Source organism: Dendrobates tinctorius, unplaced genomic scaffold (genome assembly GCF_039654945.1).
Source record: "Dendrobates tinctorius isolate UK_male_01 unplaced genomic scaffold, ASM3965494v1 ptg000107l, whole genome shotgun sequence".
Taxonomy (NCBI): Eukaryota; Metazoa; Chordata; class Amphibia; order Anura; family Dendrobatidae; genus Dendrobates; species Dendrobates tinctorius.
In genome coordinates, this window is record NW_027361775.1 from 22,395,383 (window position 1) to 22,416,245 (window position 20,863).

At 45.8% G+C, this 20,863-nt stretch overlaps 2 protein-coding genes across 6 annotated transcripts in view; one reads left to right on the forward strand and one right to left on the reverse strand.

Moving 5' to 3' along the window:
• ALG3 (ALG3 alpha-1,3- mannosyltransferase) overlaps window positions 1-20,863 on the forward strand; it is an 82,814-nt gene that overhangs the window by 44,576 nt on the left and 17,375 nt on the right. The window contains exons 5-9 of one of the 2 annotated variants that reach the window (XM_073589250.1): window positions 3,431-3,551; window positions 5,706-5,911; window positions 5,993-6,069; window positions 18,033-18,177; window positions 18,275-18,617. In XM_073589250.1, coding sequence (XP_073445351.1) covers window positions 3,431-3,551; window positions 5,706-5,911; window positions 5,993-6,069; window positions 18,033-18,177; window positions 18,275-18,458 — 733 coding nt within the window. In that variant the 3' untranslated portion in view covers window positions 18,459-18,617. Of the gene's footprint in view, window positions 1-3,430; window positions 3,552-5,705; window positions 5,912-5,992; window positions 6,070-18,032; window positions 18,178-18,274; window positions 18,618-20,863 lie in introns of those variants that run through there. The other variant, XM_073589249.1, reaches the window with a different exon arrangement.
• VWA5B2 (von Willebrand factor A domain containing 5B2) overlaps window positions 17,811-20,863 on the reverse strand; it is a 60,874-nt gene continuing 57,821 nt past the window's right edge. For all 4 annotated transcript variants that reach the window (XM_073589246.1, XM_073589248.1, XM_073589245.1 and 1 more), the window contains exon 22: window positions 17,811-19,380. In XM_073589246.1, coding sequence (XP_073445347.1) covers window positions 18,772-19,380 — 609 coding nt within the window. In that variant the 3' untranslated portion in view covers window positions 17,811-18,771. The remainder of the gene's footprint in view (window positions 19,381-20,863) is intronic.

A 20,863-nucleotide genomic window follows, 5' to 3' on the forward strand; every position in this document is an offset into this window, starting at 1 on the left:
TTGAAGGCAGCAATGTGTAAAGCCTTAGATTTCTCAAAGCACCCCCCTTTTACTCGAACAATTATAACCTCTTGGCATTCTCTCAAGCAGCTTCAGCAGGTAGTCACCTGGAATGGCTTCTAACAGTCTTAAAGGTGTTCCTAGAGGTTCTGAGCACTTTCTAGTCCAACTTACCCCAAGATATCTTGTTTGGGTAGAGGCCGGGTGATTTTGGAGATCATTTCATCCGACACTGCATCCATTTCTCTCCTTTCTAATCACATTGCCCTTACATAACGTGGAGGTCAGGTTTTGGTCGTTTTCTGGTTGAAACACAAATAATGGTCCTACTAAAATGGGATTACGTTGCAGAATTTTATGGTAGCCATGCTCCGTAAGTGTTCCTTGAATTTAGAGTAAATTAACAGTGTTACCATCAAAGCACCCCCACACAATCACACCACTTCCCACTAAATGCTTCACAATGGGGACCACACATTCAAAAACACCTCTTTTGTGTCTCATAAAGACATGGCTGTTGGTACCAAAAATCTCACAATTTGATTCATAAGACCACAATACAGAAGTCCACTGCTCTAGTGCCCAAGTGTATTAGCCCAAACAAGTCTCTCGATGTTTTGAGATCCTCAGTAGTGGCTTCTTTTCAGAAATTTGATTAAAAAAGGACTGTTCTCCCAGTCACCTCTGGACAGATAATGTTGAGATGTGTTTGTTGCTTCATGTTTGCGCATCATTTATGAGGGCTGTTATCTGACATGCAGTCAATCTGTTTTTTTGGAGGATGAAAAGTCTGATGAACTTATCTGTAGCGGAGGTCATTCTTGGTCTTCTTTTTCTGGGGCAGTCTTCATAAAAGCTAGTTTCATCATAGCGATTGCTGGTTTTCATGACTGCATCTTGGCATACCCAAGTTCTAGCATTTTTTTTTTTTTACTGACCTTCATGTCTTAGGCTGTAGGCACATAGTGCATTTTGGATGCATTTTTCCCCACGTGGAAATGGGCCAAAAATGCTACAGAATCCTTATACAAGTTAATTCAGTGACTTTCCTGAAGTGTGCACATGATCAGTAAATTTCCTTTGAGTAGTTGCACTTATTTTTTCTGCAGCATGTCAATTGTTTGTGCGTTTCTGCAACGTTTTTCACCCATTGACTTCAATTAAGTCAGTCAATTCCACAGCAAAAATGCAGGTATAAACATGTTTGCGGATTTGCTGCGTCTTTACGTACTTCCTATAGTGTTTCCCTCTCTGTCATCTGTGTGACAATGTGGGAAACATCAGGGCGGTGGTTCTGATCGGCAGTAACGCTACCACCGGTAAGACAGTTGGTCAGAGCGCTGCGGGGTCATGCTGTCAGATGTCAGTGTGACCCCGCAGCTGTGACCCATGGTAATGTTACCGCCAGTAAGACTGTCGGTCATAGCGCGGAGGGGTCATGCTGTCCGATGTCAGTGTGACCCTGCCGCTGTGACTCACAACGGTAAGCTGCGGTAAAAAGCTTACCGCAGGTCAGCAGACATGGGCTGATTTAGACTACTCCAATTAGGCTATGTCTGCTGTCACTGATAAGTGACAGCAGGTGCCCCTGATAGGAGATGTAGTCTCATAAGCAAGCACCTGTGCTTGCAGTTAAAAAGCAAACTTACATATTCAAATAAAAATAAAAACCATTATACTCAACACAAAATCCCCGATGCCCATGTCTCCTAGAAAAAACTAAAAAATAATAAACCACCATATACTCACCTGTCCGCTGTACTCCACAATCCCGAGTGTCCCACAGCGATCTCACGTGTAGAACAGTCACATCGGGAGATGTGGCTGCTCTACAAGGCTGCTGGTGATACACTGACGAGATAATCGCTCCTGCAGTGAATCACTGAGTTGCCATGAGAGAGTTCACCGGAGTTCATCAGCTGCTCAGCTCCAGTGCTCTCACGGCACCCCTGTGTGAGAACTTTCTCACGCAGCTGTGGTGTTGTAAGGGAGATCACTGGAGCTCATATAGCCGATACACTGCAGGAGTGATTACCTCCTGTAAGTGTATTGCCGGCTGTCTTTGAGAGCAGTCACATTAGTGACTGCTCTCAAAGTCAGCAGGATCATTGTGGGACATTATGAATTATCTCTGTGGACAGGTTAGAAATATTGTGGTTTATTTTATTTTTGTTGCAGGAGACATTGGTGTCAGTGGGTTAGGCGTTCAGTGAGTATGGTTTAATTAAGATTCATTAAAGGAGTCTGTCATTATTTCAAATAAAGGATTTTATTCTGGGTGTGTTTTATATATAATATTGCAATGGGGTTACTAATGGATAGGTGTTTTATAGACTAATGTCCATTACTAACTTGTGGGCTTGATGTCACCTGACAATACAAAGGTGACATCAACCCCACAACTATGAACCTCACTTAACACAGGACAAGTGGGAAGAGCGAGGCTAAGTGCCAGATTTGGCGTATCTTATAGATTTGATGTTTTTAGCCGGGGGGGGCAATATCCATGACCCCTTCCTAGGCTATTAACATCAGCCTGCAGCTGTCTGCCTAGCCTTTGCTGATTAGATTTTATAGGGGTCCCCCTGTAAAGTAGCCAGTAAAGGCTAAGCAAACAGCTGTGAGCTGATATTAATAGCCTGGGATCCTTTATGGCTATTGGCTCCTTCCCAGAATATTATCAGCCCTCCACAGTCTGCTTTCCCTCTGCTGGTTATTAAAATTACATGGGAGCCCACACAAATTTTTTCTTTAAAATTAACAGTTGCTGTTTGGTTACAGCCTATGTACCTTCGTTCTGTTAACGCTCCTACGTAGGCTGGTGACATAATGCAGACTGCTGACAGGTCACTGATCTCTCACTGACCTGCCCCCTGGTTTGCATAATGAATACCTGTACATACTGAAGAAAAAAAATGCTTCTGCAGGAAGATGCCAGCCGTGGCTCCTGTGCTGCAGCATAATTGCATGTTTAGTGTCTTAGTAATAATTCTTGATGTTATTGAGCAAGCGCAAAAAAAGACAATTAGAAAAAGAAAAGGCACCTGCGCAGTAGCAGCTATTGGTGTGTATAGAGATCAGATAGCTTCTATTGCACAGGCGGCACCATCTTGCTGGAGAAGAAAAAAATAGATTGACTATAATGAGTTTCACTTTTTGTATTGAACTGAAAGAAATTAACTTTTTGATATTCTAATTTAGTGAGAAGCACTATTAGAAGCGTATGTTTATCTTTGTTTCCATATTTAACACGTCGTTAACTTGTGGCTTTGCTGCCTTCAGTTCAAATTTATAGTGTGCACATTACAAGGAAACCATTTGCTGAACAAGCATGTCCAACCTCTTAATCAGTATACAGCATTAATACTAGTGTGTGTATATAATTAGATACGTGGCTGTATTATCCTATTTGATCACAATTTTCCTGCAGCTTGGCTGTATCTGTCAAAATGAACATTCTGCTACTAGCTCCTGGTCTTCTGTATCTCCTTTTGTGCCAGTTTGGACTGCTGCGCACTATACCAAAACTCTGTATCTGTGCAATGCTTCAGGTGAGTGCTCTCTGACCTGTTACCAATTCTGCTTTTGTATATGTTTCAAATTAACAAAGACCTAATTCCAGGACTGTTGAGGCCATAAGCCAAACCTCTCTGATTTCCAACATCATGACTCCAACTCCACAGCACTGCCTCACTTCAGAGCAAGTACATAAAGTGCAGCACAGATTCATCTCCACTACAACTCCACAGCACTGCCTCACTACTGAGCATCTACATAAAGTGCAGCACAGATTCATCTCAGCTACAACTCCACAGCACTGCCTCACTACTGAGCGTGTACATAAAGTGCAGCACAGATTCATCTCAACTATGACTCCCCAGCACTGCCTCACTACTGAGCATGTACATAGAGTGCAGCACAGATTCATCTCAACTACAACTCCACAGCACTGCCTCTTTACTGAGCATGTAAAGTGCAGCACAGATTCATCTCAACTATGACTCCACAGCACTGCCTCACTGCTGAGCATGTACATAAAGTGCAGCACAGATTCATCTCAACTACGACTCCACAGCACTGCCTCACTACTGAGCATGTACATAGAGTGCAGCACAGATTCATCTCAACTACAACTCCACAGCACTGCCTCTTTACTGAGCATGTAAAGTGCAGCACAGATTCATCTCAACTATGACTCCACAGCACTGCCTCACTGCTGAGCATGTACATAAAGTGCAGCACAGATTCATCTCAACTACGACTCCACAGCACTGCCTCTCTACTGAGCATGTACATAAAGTGCAGCACAGATTCATCTCAACTACAACTCCACAGCACTGCCTCACTACTGACTGAGGATGTACATAAAGTGCAGCACAGATTCATCTCATCTACGACCCCACAGCACTGCCTCACTATTGAGCATGTACATAAAGTGCAGCACAGATACATCTCAACTACACCTCCACAGCACTGCCTCATTACTGAGCATGTATATAAAGTGCAGCACAGATTAATCTCAACTACAACTCCACAGCCCTGCCTCACTACTGCCTGAGCATGTACATAAAGGGTTGGGTGAGAGCTTATTTTTTTGCATGCTGAGCTGATGTTTTTAATGATACCATTTTGGTGCAGATACAATCTTTTGATCGCCCGCTATTGCAATGTTGCGGCCACCAAAAAACGTAATTCTGGTGTTTTGACTCTCACTATGTCATTAGTTTTTTTTTCTTTAATTGACTGGGAGATTCTGAACACCGCGATACCAAATATGTGTCTGTTTTGATTTTATTTTGAATGGGGGCAAAAAGGGGGTGACTTGAACTTTTATTTTTTTATATATTTTTAAAAACTTTTTTTTTACTTTTGGCATGCTTCAATAGTCTCCATGGGAGACTAGAAGCTGCAATAACCCGATCGGCTCTGCTACATACAGGTGATGATCAGATCGCCTCTTTATAGCAGAATTACTCACTTGCTATGAGCGTCAACCACCAGGTGGCATTCACAGCAAGCCGGCTGTAACAACCATAGAGGTCTCCAGAAGACATGTCATGCCAACCCACCATTGACCCGCAATCATGTGACGGGGGTCACCGGTGGATGGGTTTCCAGCCTGATGGCCAGAAGCGCAAGTTAAATGCCGCTGTTGGCATTTGACAGCGTAATTTAATGTGTTTATAGCCACGGGTGGATCGCAATTCCACCCGCAGCTATTCTAGGCACATGTCCGCTGTTCAAAACAGCAGACATGTCCCGGGAAAGATGTGGCCTTAAGGCCAGAGCCCACATGAACGGGAGGGAATCAGACATCAGCATAAATTTGCTCCCGCTGTCGGAAAGGGGTTAAAGGAATTAGCTGACCCTGATTTTTTATTTTTTCTAGACTGATATTTTTTTTTTTAGAAATACCAACCGCATGCTGTTACCCTTTTATCACCCTCGTGGATTCAGCTCCGCCTACTCTGCTGGCCCAGGACCGCTGAAGCCTATGATTGCCGGCAGCTCTTCCAGCCACCAGCCAGACAACGTAGACTTCACTTCTACATAGCTGCCTGTGCTGGATCCACGGGGTGCCTTAGTTTAAATGCTGTAGAAAAAGTATAATCTAAAAGTCCAATTGTGATAGAACTGCTACATTTTCATCACCAATGTACATGTGTCTCATTACTTTCCGATTCTGACACACTGTGCTACCACAGGTTATCTTGGCCCTCCCCTTTTTACTAGAAAACCCAGCTGGATATCTGCTGAGATCCTTTGATTTTGGTAGGCAGTTCCTATTCCAATGGACAGTAAATTGGCGCTTCCTCCCAGAATATGTGTTTCAGCATCGGGCTTTCCACTTGGCGTTACTTTCAGCTCACCTCACTGGACTACTGCTCTTTTGTTTCTACCGATGGCACAGGTACGTACTACAGAATATGTTGTTAGTAATATAGCAAGGGATGACCAGTGAATCCAATATTTTTTTTTCTATTTTATACAGGTCCGGGCAAAGCTTTCTTTCACTCTTAAAGGATCCTGCACAGAGGAAACCCCAGTCTCGCAGACTTTCAGCAAATAGTATCCTTACTAAAAAGAAAGCAGTTTTTTCAGCAGCTTACAGGAATTGTATGATTGTAATTTAGTGTTGACTTTTTTCCCACTTACATATAAGACATAAGCTCCAACTGTCCTGTGGCTACCTAGCTGAACTGGTCGCTTTTTTTTTTTTCTTGACTGTAATGTGTCTGAAATTTCTATTTTAAATAGAGTTGCAAGTGCGTTATCTGACTGCATATTACAGACAAAAGATCAGGACATAACACAATGTAAGAATTAGATTAGCCTACAGCCGGTCGGACCTGTAAGAATCATACACATGTAGCTTTATCGCAGAATATGGCTGTCAAGATGGAGTCATCATATGAAGGTATACAGTACAAGAACCATTCCTACCTAAGGAAACGCTAACTGGCTACCCCATTTTATAGTTCCTCCAATAATACAAGCCATTTTTAAATACATAAAGGGTTATGCTTATCGTAGATAAGTACAGTGGGTTGCGAAAGTATTCACACACCCTTGGCATTTTGCTACCTCACACCCCGGAATTTGTTTTTTTGAGGGTTTTCATCAGCTCATGAAAAGAGCATGCCTAAAACTATGAGGCTATGTGCACACGTGCGGAATTGCCGCGGAAATTTCCACGGCAGCTCCCTGCCGCGGGAAATTCGCATGCGAAATTCCTGCGAAAAACTAGCGTTTTGCAAGCATAATTAGCTTGCAGAATGCTAGCGTTTTCCAAGCAATCTGTAACATCGCTTGGAAAACTGATTGACAGGTTGGTCTCACATATCAAACATACTGTTTGATAAGTGTGACCAACTTTTTACTGTTGATGTTGCCTATGCGGCATCAATAGTAAAAATATATATTGTTAAAAATAAAAATCGTCATTCTCACCTTTCAGTGTCCCCCGCAGCATTCCCGATCCTCGCGATGCTCCCGCCAAGTCCAGTTCCCAGTGATGCCTTGCGACGATGACGTAGCATCACGCGAGACTGCTACGTCATCACAGGTCATTGTCGCAAGGCATCACTGGGAACGGGACTTGGCGGGAGCATCGTTGAGGCCTTCAAGACTGTTGGAAGACCATTTCCGGTGACTACCTCTTGAATCTCATCAAGAGAATGCCAAGAGTGTGCAAAGCAGTAATCAAAGGTGGCTACTTTTTGAAGAACCGAGAATATAAGACATATTTTCAGTTGTTTCACACTTTTTTGTTAATTATATAATTCCACATGTGTTAATTCATAGTTTTGATGCCTTCAGAGTGAATCTACAATTTTCATAGTCATGAAAATAAAGAAAACTCTTTGAATGAGGTGTGTCCAAACTTTTGGTCTGTACTGTAAAACTCTATGTAGTAAGCTATGTAAATGGCAAAAAGGAGATTTTTGTGTACTCACCGTAAAATCTCTTTCACATAGCCTTTAATTGGGGGACACAGAACCATGGGTGTTATGCTGCTGTCCACTTGGAGGCGACACTATGCATAATCTGAAAAAGATTAACTATGGCTCCTCCTCTGCAGTATACATCCCTGGACGGCGTCAGCCTTCTCCAGTTTTGTGCAAAAGCATTAGGAGGAACATAACAGAAACAACATAACCATGCCTGTAAGAAGGCCACTATGTACGAGCTCAAAGAACAATGAGAACTCAACCGTAACAACGGCCCGTTAAGGGCAACAGGGTGGGAGCTGTGTCCCCCAATTAGAGGCTAAGAGAAAGATTTTATGGTGAGTACACAAAAATCTCCTTTACTCTGTCGCCTCATTGGGAGACACAGAACCATGGGACGTCCCAAAGCAGTCCCTGGGTGGGAAGCAATGGACGAATATTGTGCTAGCAGGTCCCTAAACTTGGGGCACTGCCGCCTGCAGAACCCGTCTACCCAGGCTCGCATCCGCTGAGGACTGGGTATGAACACTGTAGTGTTTCGTAAACGTGCGTAGGCTAGTCCAAGTGGCCGCCTTACACACTCGTTGTGCCGAAGGCTGGTGCCGAATGGCCCAGGAGGCCCCTACTGCCCGCGTAGAGTGTGCCGTGATACCGGCCGGAAGAGAATTGTTAAGGCGGTAAGCCTCTTGTATGGTGGACTTGATCCACCTGGCAAGGGTAGCTTTAAAACAAGCAAAAAATCAATATTGCTCAAAGTAGTTATCCAGTGGCTTCTAAACAAAAACTAATTCTTAAAAAATCCTTTATTGTCAAATCTTTAAAAAATGAGAAAAAATCTCAAAAAGGCACAAACCACTGATCAAAAAAAATCCAGCTTAAATCCAAGATATGATACCACGTCAGGCAGGGGTATATACCCTAATTTAACCCTATAGGGCCCTATAAATCTTCCCTGCCTGACAGCGGAGGTTGGCACCCTCTTGGAACGCAAATGGCGCCCCCGCTCCACGGCGGCTGTCCCTGCTCACCCTATTAAGTTCTGTATCTAGAATATACCAGATTGCGGAACAGACAAATGGCTGAGTTCAATAAACCATACTTAACCATGTTAATAACATGCCAATGCCAATAGCGACCAATGATATCACGATGGATGGACTCCATATGGATGTAGTGGGAGAGCCTGGAAATGCGCAGTAGTAGATGGGGGACGCTCTGGACTGAGGAACGCAGGCGCAATAGAGCTCTGGGGGTTTGCCTGACAGGAAGTGAAACATGAATAAGATACCTCTAGGGTTTAAGCTATCCAGCGCAGGCGTACTACTGAAAGTGGAGACATGTAGTAGGTGATAACATTATGACCTTCTACTTATCGGTTGTAGTAAGTGGTGAGGTAACTATAAATTGGTAATAGTCACTACACTCTGACACCTGCAACCAGGCGCAACATCGGATGCTCTGTGGGAGCATTTAATGGCATCATGGGCCTCCTGATGAACTCCGTGTTTAGGAGGGAAACGCGTTGAGGCGATACTTTATCAGTGATGAGCTAAGTTACATTTATATGACTTTTTGCTGGTTATTGTTTTGGGCATAGTGCAATTCTATTGAACATGAATGGTATGGGTTATATTGCTAATTGTTCCCTTTCATGGGAGAATAATGTTGTTAGTTGAAACCGGTATCTAAAAGGTTAAGGTTGATCTCCCATAGACATCATTGGTTGCTATTGGCATGGGAGAATAATGTTGTTGTTAGTTGAAACCGGTATCTAAAAGGTTAAGGTTGATCTCCCATAGATATCATTGGTCGCTATTGGCATATGTTATTAACCCACCCCTTATTAAGGGGATTCTGTTTTGATGTATTTTTGAATTATTTGGGGGGATTTTTGTGATAGCAATTTTCAATATTGCTTCTTTGGCCCTATATTTACCTATATAGAAATCCTCAATATTATGGAGGGTCAGTAATGGATAGTCCACGTGGAGCGGGGGCACCAGAACAACTTAGGGTGAAACAGCTCTGCTGCTAGGTAGGGCTATCCTTAATTTGAGACCGATAGTATAGTGTAATCTGTCTCCCTATGCACTATGTTCCCATAAAATAATGATTATTCCAGCTACTGTAGTTCACCCCTTTTTTGCATCCTATTGGTGGTTTTTGGCATGAGTTTTCGGAGTATGGTTTATTGAACTCAGCCGTTTGTTCCGCAATCTGGTATATTCTAGATACAGAACTTAATAGGGTGAGCAGGGACAGCCGCCGTGGAGCGGGGGCGCCATTTGCGTTCCAAGACGGTGCCAACCTCCGCTGTCAGGCAGGGAAGATTTATAGGGCCCTATAGGGATAAATTAGGGTATATACCCCTGCCTCACAAGGTATCATATCTTGGATTTAAGCTGGATTTTTTTGATCAGTGTTTTTTGTGCCTTTTTGAGATTTTTTCTCATTTTTTAAAGATTTGACAATAAAGGATTTTTTAAGAATTAGTTTTTGTCAAGGGTAGCTTTGGAAGCCCTTCCGGAAGAAGGAAAAGGGAATCAGACTTCCGGAAGGGTGCAGTCCTAGACACGTACATACGCAATGCCCTGACGAGGTCAAGCGTATGCAGAGCCTTCTCCACTCTATGAACCGGATCCGGGCTAAGGGATGGCAGTGAAATTTCCTCATTGAGGTGGAAGTTGGACACAACCTTCGGAGAACCACCTTGTCCTGGTGAAAGGCTAGGAAGGGCCGTCTGCAGGAGAGTGCTGACAATTCAGACACCCTGCGTAGTGAGGTGATTGCCACCAGAAAAACCACCTTCTGTGACAGAATGTGGAGTGGGACTTCCTTAAGGGGTTCGAAAGGTGGTGCCAGCAATGCTGTCAGGACCAGGTTGAGGTCCCACGTTTCCAGTGGACGTCTGTAGGGGGGAACTAATCGGGAAACTCCCTGGAAAAAAGTCCTTACTTGCGGCTTGTTAGCAATACGCCTTTGGAAAAGCACTGAAAGCGCTCTTAAGCGAACCTAGGGATAGCCTGGCGTCCAGGCCCGATTGAAGAAAACCAAGTACCTTTGGGAGGGAATAAGGGAATGGGACCTGTCCACGAGATTCGCACCAGGTAAAGAAAGCTCTCCAGGTACGGTAATAGAGCTTGGCGGAGGCTGGCTTCCTTGCCCCGATCATGGTCGTAATGACATCCGGTGAGAGCCCTGCCTGGGTTAGAACCCAGGTCTCAAGGGCCACGCCGTCAAATTGAGAGCCCCTGAGTTCTGATGGTAGAACGGACCTTGTGACAGAAGGTCGTGACAGTCGGGGAGACACCAGGGGGCGTCTGCTGTAAGTTGTACGATGTCGGCGTACCATGTACGTCTGGGCCAGTCCGGCGCGATCAGGATGGTTGGAACTCCCTCTTGTTTGATCTTCCTCACGACTCTGGAGATCAGGGGGAGGAGTGGAAAAATGTACAGAAGCTGGAACTGGGTCCCGTCCTGAACCAGGGCATCCGCTCCGAGCGACCACGGGTCGCGTGTCCTGGCAATGAAATTGGAGACCTTGGCATTGAGATGGGATGCCATTAGGTCCACGTCCGGGGTTCCCCAGCGATGGCAGATCTGGTGAAAAATTTCGGGATGGAGAGACCACTCCCCCGAGTCCATTCCTTGTCTGCTGAGGAAGTCGGCTTCCCAGTTGTCCACACCCGAAATGTGGACCGCAGAGTACCGACCTTGTGTCTTCCGCTCAGTGGAGGATATGTGCCACTTCTCTCATCACCTGGGTACTGCGGGTCCCGCCTTGGTGATTCACATATGCCACCGCCGTGGCATTGTCCGACTGTATCCTGACATGAGAGGCTGCCAGCAAGTGATGAAAGGCTCTCAATGCCAGAAAGATGGCCCGAATTTCCAGGATGTTGATGGCCAAAGTCGCTTCCACTGGTGACCACTTGCCTTGTGCCCTGTGATGTAGGTTCACCGCACCCCAACCTGTCAGGCTTGCATCGGTGGTCAGGACCTTCCATTGACCTGAGAGGATTTTCCCCTTGCAAGCGAAGTTGGTTTGAGTCACCAGTGTAGGGACCTCCTGGTTGACGATGTTAGCCGGAACTCCCTGTCGAGGGAGAAAGGATTCTTGTCCCAGGACTTGAAGATGGCTAGTTGAAGAGGCCTGAGGTGAAACTGGGCAAATGGCACCGCCTCCATTGCTGCTGCCATCCTGCCGAGGACTCTCATGGCAAACCGGAGAGATCAGGGGGGATTGCGGAGGAGTATGCGAACTCCCAGACGGAGAGCCAATGCCTTGTCCCTGGGAAGGAGCACCAGCCCCCTGGAGGTGTCGAATAGCATCCCCAGCAAGGTTAGGGGCTGACTCGGGGTAGTCGATGACTTTTGCAAGTTGACTAACCAGCCCAGGCGACTCAGTGTCGATTGAGACGCTGACCTCGCAGTCCTTGAAGGTAGAAACCTTGATGAGAAGGTCGTCCAGGTATGGAACGACTACAATGCCTCTGGAGTGTAGAACGTCCATGGTGGCTGCCATGATCTTGGTAAACGTTCTGGGAGCCATGGCGAGTCCGAACGGGAGAGCCACGAACTGCTAGTGGTCCTGGTTGATCGCGAAGCTGAGAAATCTTTGATGGGTGGGAGCAATTGGTATATGCAGGTATGCGTCTTGTATGTCTATAGAGGCGATATATTTTCCCTGCTCCATGGACGCAATGATGGACCGAAGGGACTCCATGCGGAAATGACGAACCCGTACATACTTGTTGAGTTTTTAGGTCTAGTATGGGCCAGACGCTGCCTCCTTTCTTGGGGACTACGAGTAGATTGGAGTAGAACCCTTGGAAGCGTTCGGTCGCGGGATCCGGTACTACGACTCCTGCTTGAAGGAGAGAAGAGACCGCTTGGTGGAAGTCACGAGCCTTGTCTGGCGGTTTTGGTGGAACAGAGAGGAAGAACCGGTTCGGTGGACTGTGGAAGTGAACTCTATCTTGTATCCGGAAGACACTTTTTCCCTGACCCACCTGTCTTCTGTAATAGGCAGCCAGACTTGCTGAAAGAGTAGAAGTCGTCCGCCTACAGGTGGGGTGTCTTCTGGAGTTCGTGAGTCATGATGAGGTGAAATTCTGAGGTTTTCCTTCTTTGGGCTTCGCCTGGCTTGCTTTCGACTGCCAGGTCCTGTCCGGCCTCTGCGCCGCCCGTGGGTTGTCCCTGCGTGGAGAGCGGTTACGATTTTGTGCTGGGCGCGAGACGGACCAGCCCGAAGAATTCCGAAAGGATAGGAATAGAGTTTGGTTACGCCGTTTAAGTTTTAGTTGAGGGAGAGAGGTACTCTTACCCCCAGTGGCGTTGGATATCATTGTGTCCAACTTTTCACCGAAAAGCCGTCCACTGAGGTACGGGAGATGCGTGAGGGACTTCTTTGAGGCCGCATCCGCTTTCCATTCCCGCAGCCAGAGGATACGTCGCATTGTGATGGCGTTCGCTGCTATCCCCGCTACACCTCTTGCGGAGTCCAGGGCTGCATGAAGCATGTAATCTGCTACCACTGCTATTTGAACCGCTTGGTCCGACAGCTCAGGATTTGAAGCTTGGAGGCCAGCTTGCAATTTTTTGGCCCAAGCCAGAATGGACTTGGCCACCCAAACCGAAGCGAATGCGGGGGCCAGGGAGGCCCCTGCCGCTTCGAAAACTGAACGAGCCATGCGTTCTACCTGCCGGTCTGCTGCATCCCTGAGGGTTGAGCTATCTGGCAGTGAGAGAAGGGTCTGTGCTGCTAGCCTAGAGACTGGGGGGTCCACTTCGTGTGGATCTGTCCACTGCTTGGTGTCCTTTTGTGGGAAGGGGTACCTAGCCTCCAAATATTTGCGATTGGTGAATTTCTTCTCAGGCTGCGAAAACTGCTTAGTGAGGATTGCCTGAAATTCCGGGTGGTTAGAGAAGACCTTAGGTGGTTTCAAAACACCTTCAAAGCAAATCTTGTGTTCTGGGGCTTCCGGGGTTGGATCGGACATGTCCAGCACCCGATGGATGGAAGAGATTATGTCCTCAACCAGCGCTGTATTGCTAGGGGGACACGGGACCAGAGACCTCTCCGTTTCGTTGTCTGAGTCGGAGTCACAGATGCCTTCCGTATCCTGCGTATCGCTGAGGCTTTCCCTGGTGGGTGAGCTGGGGCGGGGGTCTCCTGTAGTCGGGGGTCGCTGTGGAGATCTGCGTTGTCTGTCTCTGGTAGGGAACGGTCTAGGTGACCTGGAACTACGGTGTCTCTCCCTAGAGGGGGATGACCGTGTGCTATGGGATGACGCAGAGGAACGCGACTTGTGGGTCCGCTTATGTCTGGGAGAGCCAGAAGCGGCCTGTCCCTGAGTGGAGCTGTCCCTTTGCTGGGTAACGCTCATAGCCGAGACATGACCCTGCAGAGCCTGGAGTAATGTGGAGGTTAGGTTATCTATGGACTGCGTCATAGATTGCGACATCTGGGTAGCCCATTCCGGCGTGGTAGCATCCGCTGAAGCATTGGTAGGAGCCTCTTGGGGTTCTGACCCAGTATTCTGGATACAGTCCCGACAGTGGGGGTACGTGCTGCCACTGGGGAGAGTGGTTTTGCAGGCTGGGCAGAATGCATAAAAGCAGTCCTGTCTGGTTCTCTTGTACCTTGAGCCTGGCATAGTGCACAGAGCACGGAAGGGCAGGCTATGGGAGAGCCCTACAGGGGTGGATATGCAGGGGAAACCTATAGGAGAGCCTTACAGGGAATCCGGATTCACAGCCGAGCAAAAAAACCCGAGCTGTGATCTTACCCCACCAGTGTGCCCCTAGGTCCAGCGCCGAAGATCCACAGTCCTGTGCCCCACGGAGACTGGCTGGCATGGTGCTGCTGATGCCTGTGTCAGAAATGGCCGCCGAGAGGATGAGGAGGGAGAAGGGGGCGGAGAGCTGAGCGCGCGCAGAGATGTGTAAAAACGCGCCCTTTCTGCCTCGATCCGCCCCTTCTATGACACTGTAGAGTGTCATATTTGTCATCCGGGGGGGCGGCGACCTCAGCTAGGCCGAAGCCGCAGCCTAAATTAGATATTGATGCCCAGGAAGGGCTCCAGGCCGGCGCGGTAGTCCAGGAGGGGGTCGGATCTTAACCGGACCCCCCGGATTGAAAGTTAGGCTAGCGGTGGGGCCACAATCAGAAGTGGGGCCCTGTGATGGGTCCCCCCGAGGCACTATGTAGCTGGTGCTGCCGCAGAGACAGGGGCGCAGGGAACCCTGTCTCTGTATGTGCCATGCCTGCCCGCACCCCCCCACCCACGTCCCCGACAGGAGTCCGCAGCTAGGCTGGGGTCCCTGGATACAGTGAGCTGCAGATTACCGAGGTACAGACCCTACCTGAGGCGTCTCAACCTAATACCCCCAGAGGGGGATTAGGGAGGGTGCTGCTGTCACCATCAGTGGGCTTCTTCCTCACCTCGACCTCAACCCAAGACCAAAAGGAATTGGGGAAGGAGGGGGGTCTCAACTTCGAGCCAGGACCCGCAGGACTGGGGAAGGAGCGACATGGGGAACAGCCATCTCTACTTCAACCAGGCACCCCATAATAGGGGGCCGAGGAAGGAGCCATGCCGGGAGTCTCACAGGAGACCCGTTTTTCTTCATCTGTCATCCGGGAAAAAACGGAGTGAAAAAAAAAAAAATTCTTTAGGTGTGCCTCCTTGCGACACTAAGCAAAAACTGGAGAAGGCTGACGCACTCCAGGGGTGTATACTGCAGAGGAGGAGCCATAGTTAATCTTTTTCAGATTATGCATAGTGTCGCCTCCTAGTGGACAGCAGCATAACACCCATGGTTCTGTGTCCCCCAATGAGGCGACAGGGTAAAAGTTTTCAACAAAAACATACTAAATAACATTTGTGCAGCCTATGAATTTGTTCTAAGAAATAGAATTGCTTCCATCAGATCCTCCTTCATAGATGACCTCAAATCTGACCTAATAATTTTAAGGCCAGAGAACAACCTCTCTACACTAACTTGGGTTGGAGGCAAAGCCGTAACCACAGGGGCAACATCTCTAACAATTTCCGGGTATAAAGGAATTGCCTCATGCACAGTCAGTTTTGATGAACGGTTGAATTTTTCTATTTCTTTGAGAGCAAGTGCAACATTTTGCTGAAATATGGTCAGTCTGCTTGCTATAGGAGACGGAGTGAAATCTCTTTCCTTGCGGCAACGCTTTGCCTGCTCCATGTCATCCAAATACTTGTCATAGTCAAACACCTCATCTGATGAGGATGAAGATATGGCAGCAGTAGCACTGTCAGGACCCAAGTCCTCTTGCGCCTGGCAGTCTTCCTGTAGGCCACTCATCCTAACTGCTACCTCAGTCAGAGCTTCTTTTCCTTTAGTAAGCTGTTGATCATCAAGCAGTATAGCTTGTAATTTTTTAGTCACGGTAAATGGGTGATTAAGCAATTCCTTCAATTCAGCCACCTGTGTCTATTGACCTTCATTTAGGGTTACCTGAGGGTTCGCCATATCGATAAGAAACGGTTTTAGTTCAAGCAATCGCTCAATCATTAAATAAGTGCTGCCCCACTGAGTGGCTTGATCGACAATTGCCCCTTTCTCAGCACGTCTCTTCGAGATGGAATCAATTTTAGGGGTTCTGGCGGCAATAGCCAATTTCCTCACTTTTCCAATCAGATTTCCAGCATGTCCCTCTTGCAGACTATCTCTTATTGCCAGCTGCAGCGTGTACACAACTTTCTCACTTTCTCCAGCTCGGTGCCCAGGAATCGGATCCTGTGCAGGGCAGGCACCCCTCCTCTCTGGTGAAGACAGCAGAACTCAGGACAGAGGAGGAGAGATTGCCCCCTGCAGTCTGGAGCCGGTGCAGGACGGGAGCACTGCAGCATACAAGTGAGTTTTGATGGTGCGTGCCCCTGCTTCTAGGGGGGGCAGCTGCCCCCCCTGCCCTTCGCTGGCTATGGCCATGATTCACACACAGCGTTTTAGCGGATCTGTTTTTTGCAGTAAAATGCAGTGACTCTGGGAATCCCAGCAAAGTCAATGGGTTTCAAGATATGACATTCAGACACATTGTTTTGTGAGGATCCGTTTTTGGGCTGAATGAGCATGTCAGTTTGTGTGGCATTTTTCTAATCTGCCTTTGCTATTGAAAACATCTATGAGCTCAAAAACCTTTCAGGTGATGCGGTTTTTTAAAAAGCTGATCGGCTTTTGCAGCTGAAAAATGTATCCTCAAAAAACGCAGCAAAAACGCTGTGTGTGAATGTAGCCTTAGATCAGGAATAGAACAGCCATTTATAGGACATTTCATAACTTTCCCAAATTCCTATGAAAAAATATTCAGCACATTCTGCATTGAACTACTGTACCCAATTTATTATATATTTTAGGAGTCGATACATTTTATACCGACTCCAACTCCACCAAAATGAGCACCAACGCCACAGCCCTGGTTACAAGTGCAAGTCGCTTTGGATAAGTCTCTATTCACTTTCCACATCTGCCATTGGAATATTTGCCCATTCCTCAAGGCAAAACTGCTCCAGCTACTTCAAGTTTGCCGTTCACTAGAGGAAACAATCTATCTTCAAGTCTGACCACAGATTCTCAATTGGACTAAGGTCAGGACTTTGACTAGGCCACTCCAAAAGATTTACTAGTTTCCCCTTAAACCACGCTTTGGGTTATTGTCTTGTTTGAAGGTGAACCTCCGTTCCAGTCTCAAATCACTGACAGAACTGGTTTTACTTAAGAATATGCCTGTGTTTTACACCATCCATTTTCCCTGTCCTTGCTTCCGAAAAACATACCGACAGCATGATGCTGCCAAAACCATGTTCACTGTGGGGATGATTTTCTTGGGGTCATGAGCGGTGTTTGGCACTAGACATAACATTTACCTTGGTGGCCAAAAATTTCAATTGTGGTCTCGTCTGACCACAGCACCTTCGTCCATACATTTGGGAAGTCTCCTACATGTTTTTTGGCCAACTCAAAAAGGGGTTAATACCTATGCACCTAATTTTTTTTTATTTGATCCCATAAAATTTAATTTATGCCTATATTTTTTTCACTTCACCAACTTAGACTATTTAGTGCTGATGCTTCACACAAATTGGATTACAAGAATATTTAAACAGATTGTAATTAATGTAACAAAATGGGTAAAAAGTCAAGGGGGGTGAATAATATTGCAAGCCACTGTAGGTGTAGATCAAAGAAGTGAAACCCACATTTATCTCCAAAATGGGGTTCCCCTACTTCACTGTGTATGTGTAACTTTCTCTTCTATGGGTGTTGCGAAACAGCTGAATATTTACAGCAGGTGACGAAGTTACGAGCTACATCTCTGCATTTTGTTTAATATGTTTATTATAATATGAATCAGCTCAAACATTAGAATATTGATTTATAATATCTGAAAATTATATCGCAATGCTAAGTTTTCCTTTAGTAGACCTGCATTAACTTGTAGAAACAAAGATGAAGGAGAATAATATTTTAGTGAAGATTAAGAATTAATGTTTCAGATATAAAATTGTCAATTAAAACCTATACCAACCTTGACTCTATCAGAGATCATTTTTGTCTTGTTCTCTAGTAACTTCCTGGGTGTTACATTCAGCCGCTCTCTACACTATCAGTTCTACGTCTGGTACTTTCACACGTTGCCATATCTTTTGTGGTGCACAGATACTAGTGTCTTGCCAGGAATTGCCAGGTATTTATTTATTTATTTAGAAGACAAATCAATCAGTGGTGGCAATTGTTTCTGGTCATTAGTGTCTTATTAAATTACCTTTTTTTCCTACCTTCAGGATTCTTATCTTAGGCCTTATTGAGCTGTCATGGAACACGTTCCCTTCTACTGCCATGAGCTCAGGTGCCCTACACTTGTGTCATGTGGCCATTCTTCTTCACCTATGGTTTGGTGTGCCACAAGATGAGAAGTCTCCCAAAGACTATACACCAACCTCCCAAACTCCTAAGAAGAAGAACTAATTCCTTTATGCTCAGTACAAGAGACAAATCTTGGTACCCTTAGCTGGAGAGTTACAAAACACTGTGGCTGAGGAATGCTGGGTTTTCCTGAAACTGAATGGGGAAAGAAGTGTTGTCTTTATAGTTTTTTTTTTTTAACTAATAAATGTGGAAAACCTGGTTTATTATTAAGCTCAAAAGTGCCTTGCTACAAAGAACAGTATATGCATTCTACTGTAGTATCAGTCATCCTATAAGTCTGCATGTCTAGAGTGCAAGGCAGCAGACTGCTTTGGTCATTTCTTTTATGTCTAACGATGCCAAGATGGTTACGTCAAACATCACCTGGCTTGTAGCACAACATATTTAAGTTGAGATTTTCATCCCAGTGACGGAGAAGTAAGAAAAGCTGTCGGGCTGCTCCTTTCAATGCAATCAACTGTAGACCATCAGGAAGAGTCTGTGCCCGTAACCAACCTTCTGCCTTTGCTGCTAGTAACTCCCATTCTACGAAGAAGCCAGCACAATGATGCTCAAGCCATGCTAGCGCTACGGCTGTGGCCCAAGAACATCCCTCAAGATCTGTGTCTACTTCATTACCATTTTCTGAAGGACATGGAGAAGTGTCACATGGATCAGTCTCCGATCCTCGCCCACTGTCTGCTTGATGGCAAAGAGCTTCAGGACATGATGTGGCATAGACAGGCAGTGAAGAGGTATCGTTTATCATTGGAACCTGGGGCTGGGATCCTCCTTTGCAAGTTTGTGTTCCTCCTCTGATAAAGTCCCCATGTTCTAATGGACAAGGCTCAGACACTGGACTAAGGCTTCCGTGATGACAGGTGAATGGGGAAGTGCGTAGTAAACGTTGAAGTGAGATCTGTACAACACTGGAAAAGCAGCCGTTTAAGTTGAAAAATCCCTCTGGGGACTGCAGGCTAATCTAAGGAGGATATAAATGAAAATTGGGTAAATGACGTGCATAACAAATGAGGGCATGGTCAGCACCATTATGCTAAATATCCTAAGAGGAGTTGGTGCCAATCCTATAGCAAAGTTCTATCCATGCACCTCCATGTGAACATTGTTTTTGAACTTTTTTCCACAAATGTGCAAAATTATTGCTATTCCAAGTAGTTTTATAGTTTTTCCTGACCGTTTTCTCAAAAGAAAAGTAGCATACGAAAGCCAATGGAAATAAGGAATAGAAGAGGCAACGTTTTTCCTTGTGGAGAGGGACAAGCTAGGCCGGGCATGTCATAGTGAAGAGAATTATACACCATGCATGCTCCTCTGAGAAATTAAAGATTCAAATTGCTTGGCTTGTTACTCTTCACAAGAAACATTACCCCTTAGATCCCAGTCTTAAGTCTCTCACCCAGCCAAATCAGATCTCTTACTTTGCACTGATGAAGGGCAGTACCCCATAACATTGTATCTGCAAATTGAGATTCTGGTTTTGCTTTTATCCTAAGTCATGGCTCGTTAAATTGTCGATATTGACTTTTAGGATTGCTACTTCCAATAGGTGGCAGTAAAGTTCTAATCCTCTTACTCTCTGAAGAGGCAATTTACATATTCAGGCATATGTCATACACTGTATATTTTAGAGAAGTTAAAAAAATGTGAAACAGGTGTAGTCTAGTTAAGATCTGCCATCTAATACTCTGGCCATTGCACTTCACTTACTGCTGAGTAACTGCCTACCGGATTCTTCACTGTTGCAGCTGAGCAAGGAGAGCGAATTATGCTAGTTATCATGTATGTGAGTGTAATTAGTGTTGACAATATTCTCACTTGCCTCTGTCCTCTCTGGTATCAGCCCTACTTCAGCAATACATCGCTGCAGAGCAACATAGTTAGCAAGACCGAAAAAAGTCATTTGTCCATCCAGTTCATCCTATATTCCGTCAGAATAAAGCCCCAGATCTACGTCCTTCTAAAGAACCTAATTTGTGATTGAAGAACTTAATTTGAAACTGCATTTGAGACCTGGTGAATCACGCCATGGTTGCGGTATGGCATGGAGGTCACTTTTTGAACGTTCTCAATGAAAGTCTATGAGAATTCAGAATGAGGCCCTATAGCTTCAGTCCGAGTCCCACAAACTTGAGACTGTAACTGGCACTCCACACAGACAAACAGCAGGTTAAAGAGGTGGTCACGTGACACCGGAGTGGGGCTGATGGTAGAAGAGGCAGGCCAGTAAGTATGTTACTACACTGATTACACTTACATGATAACAAGCAGACAAGAAAATAATGAGCACTCCAGTGATTATATATATATATATATATATATATATATATATACAAATTTTTTTTTAAAGGCGATCAGCAATACTGAATATGTGCTTTAACAAATGTCCATGTGCTGTCATTAATCACCTGTTTCTCTTGAGTCTACTATATGGGTGGCATACTCAG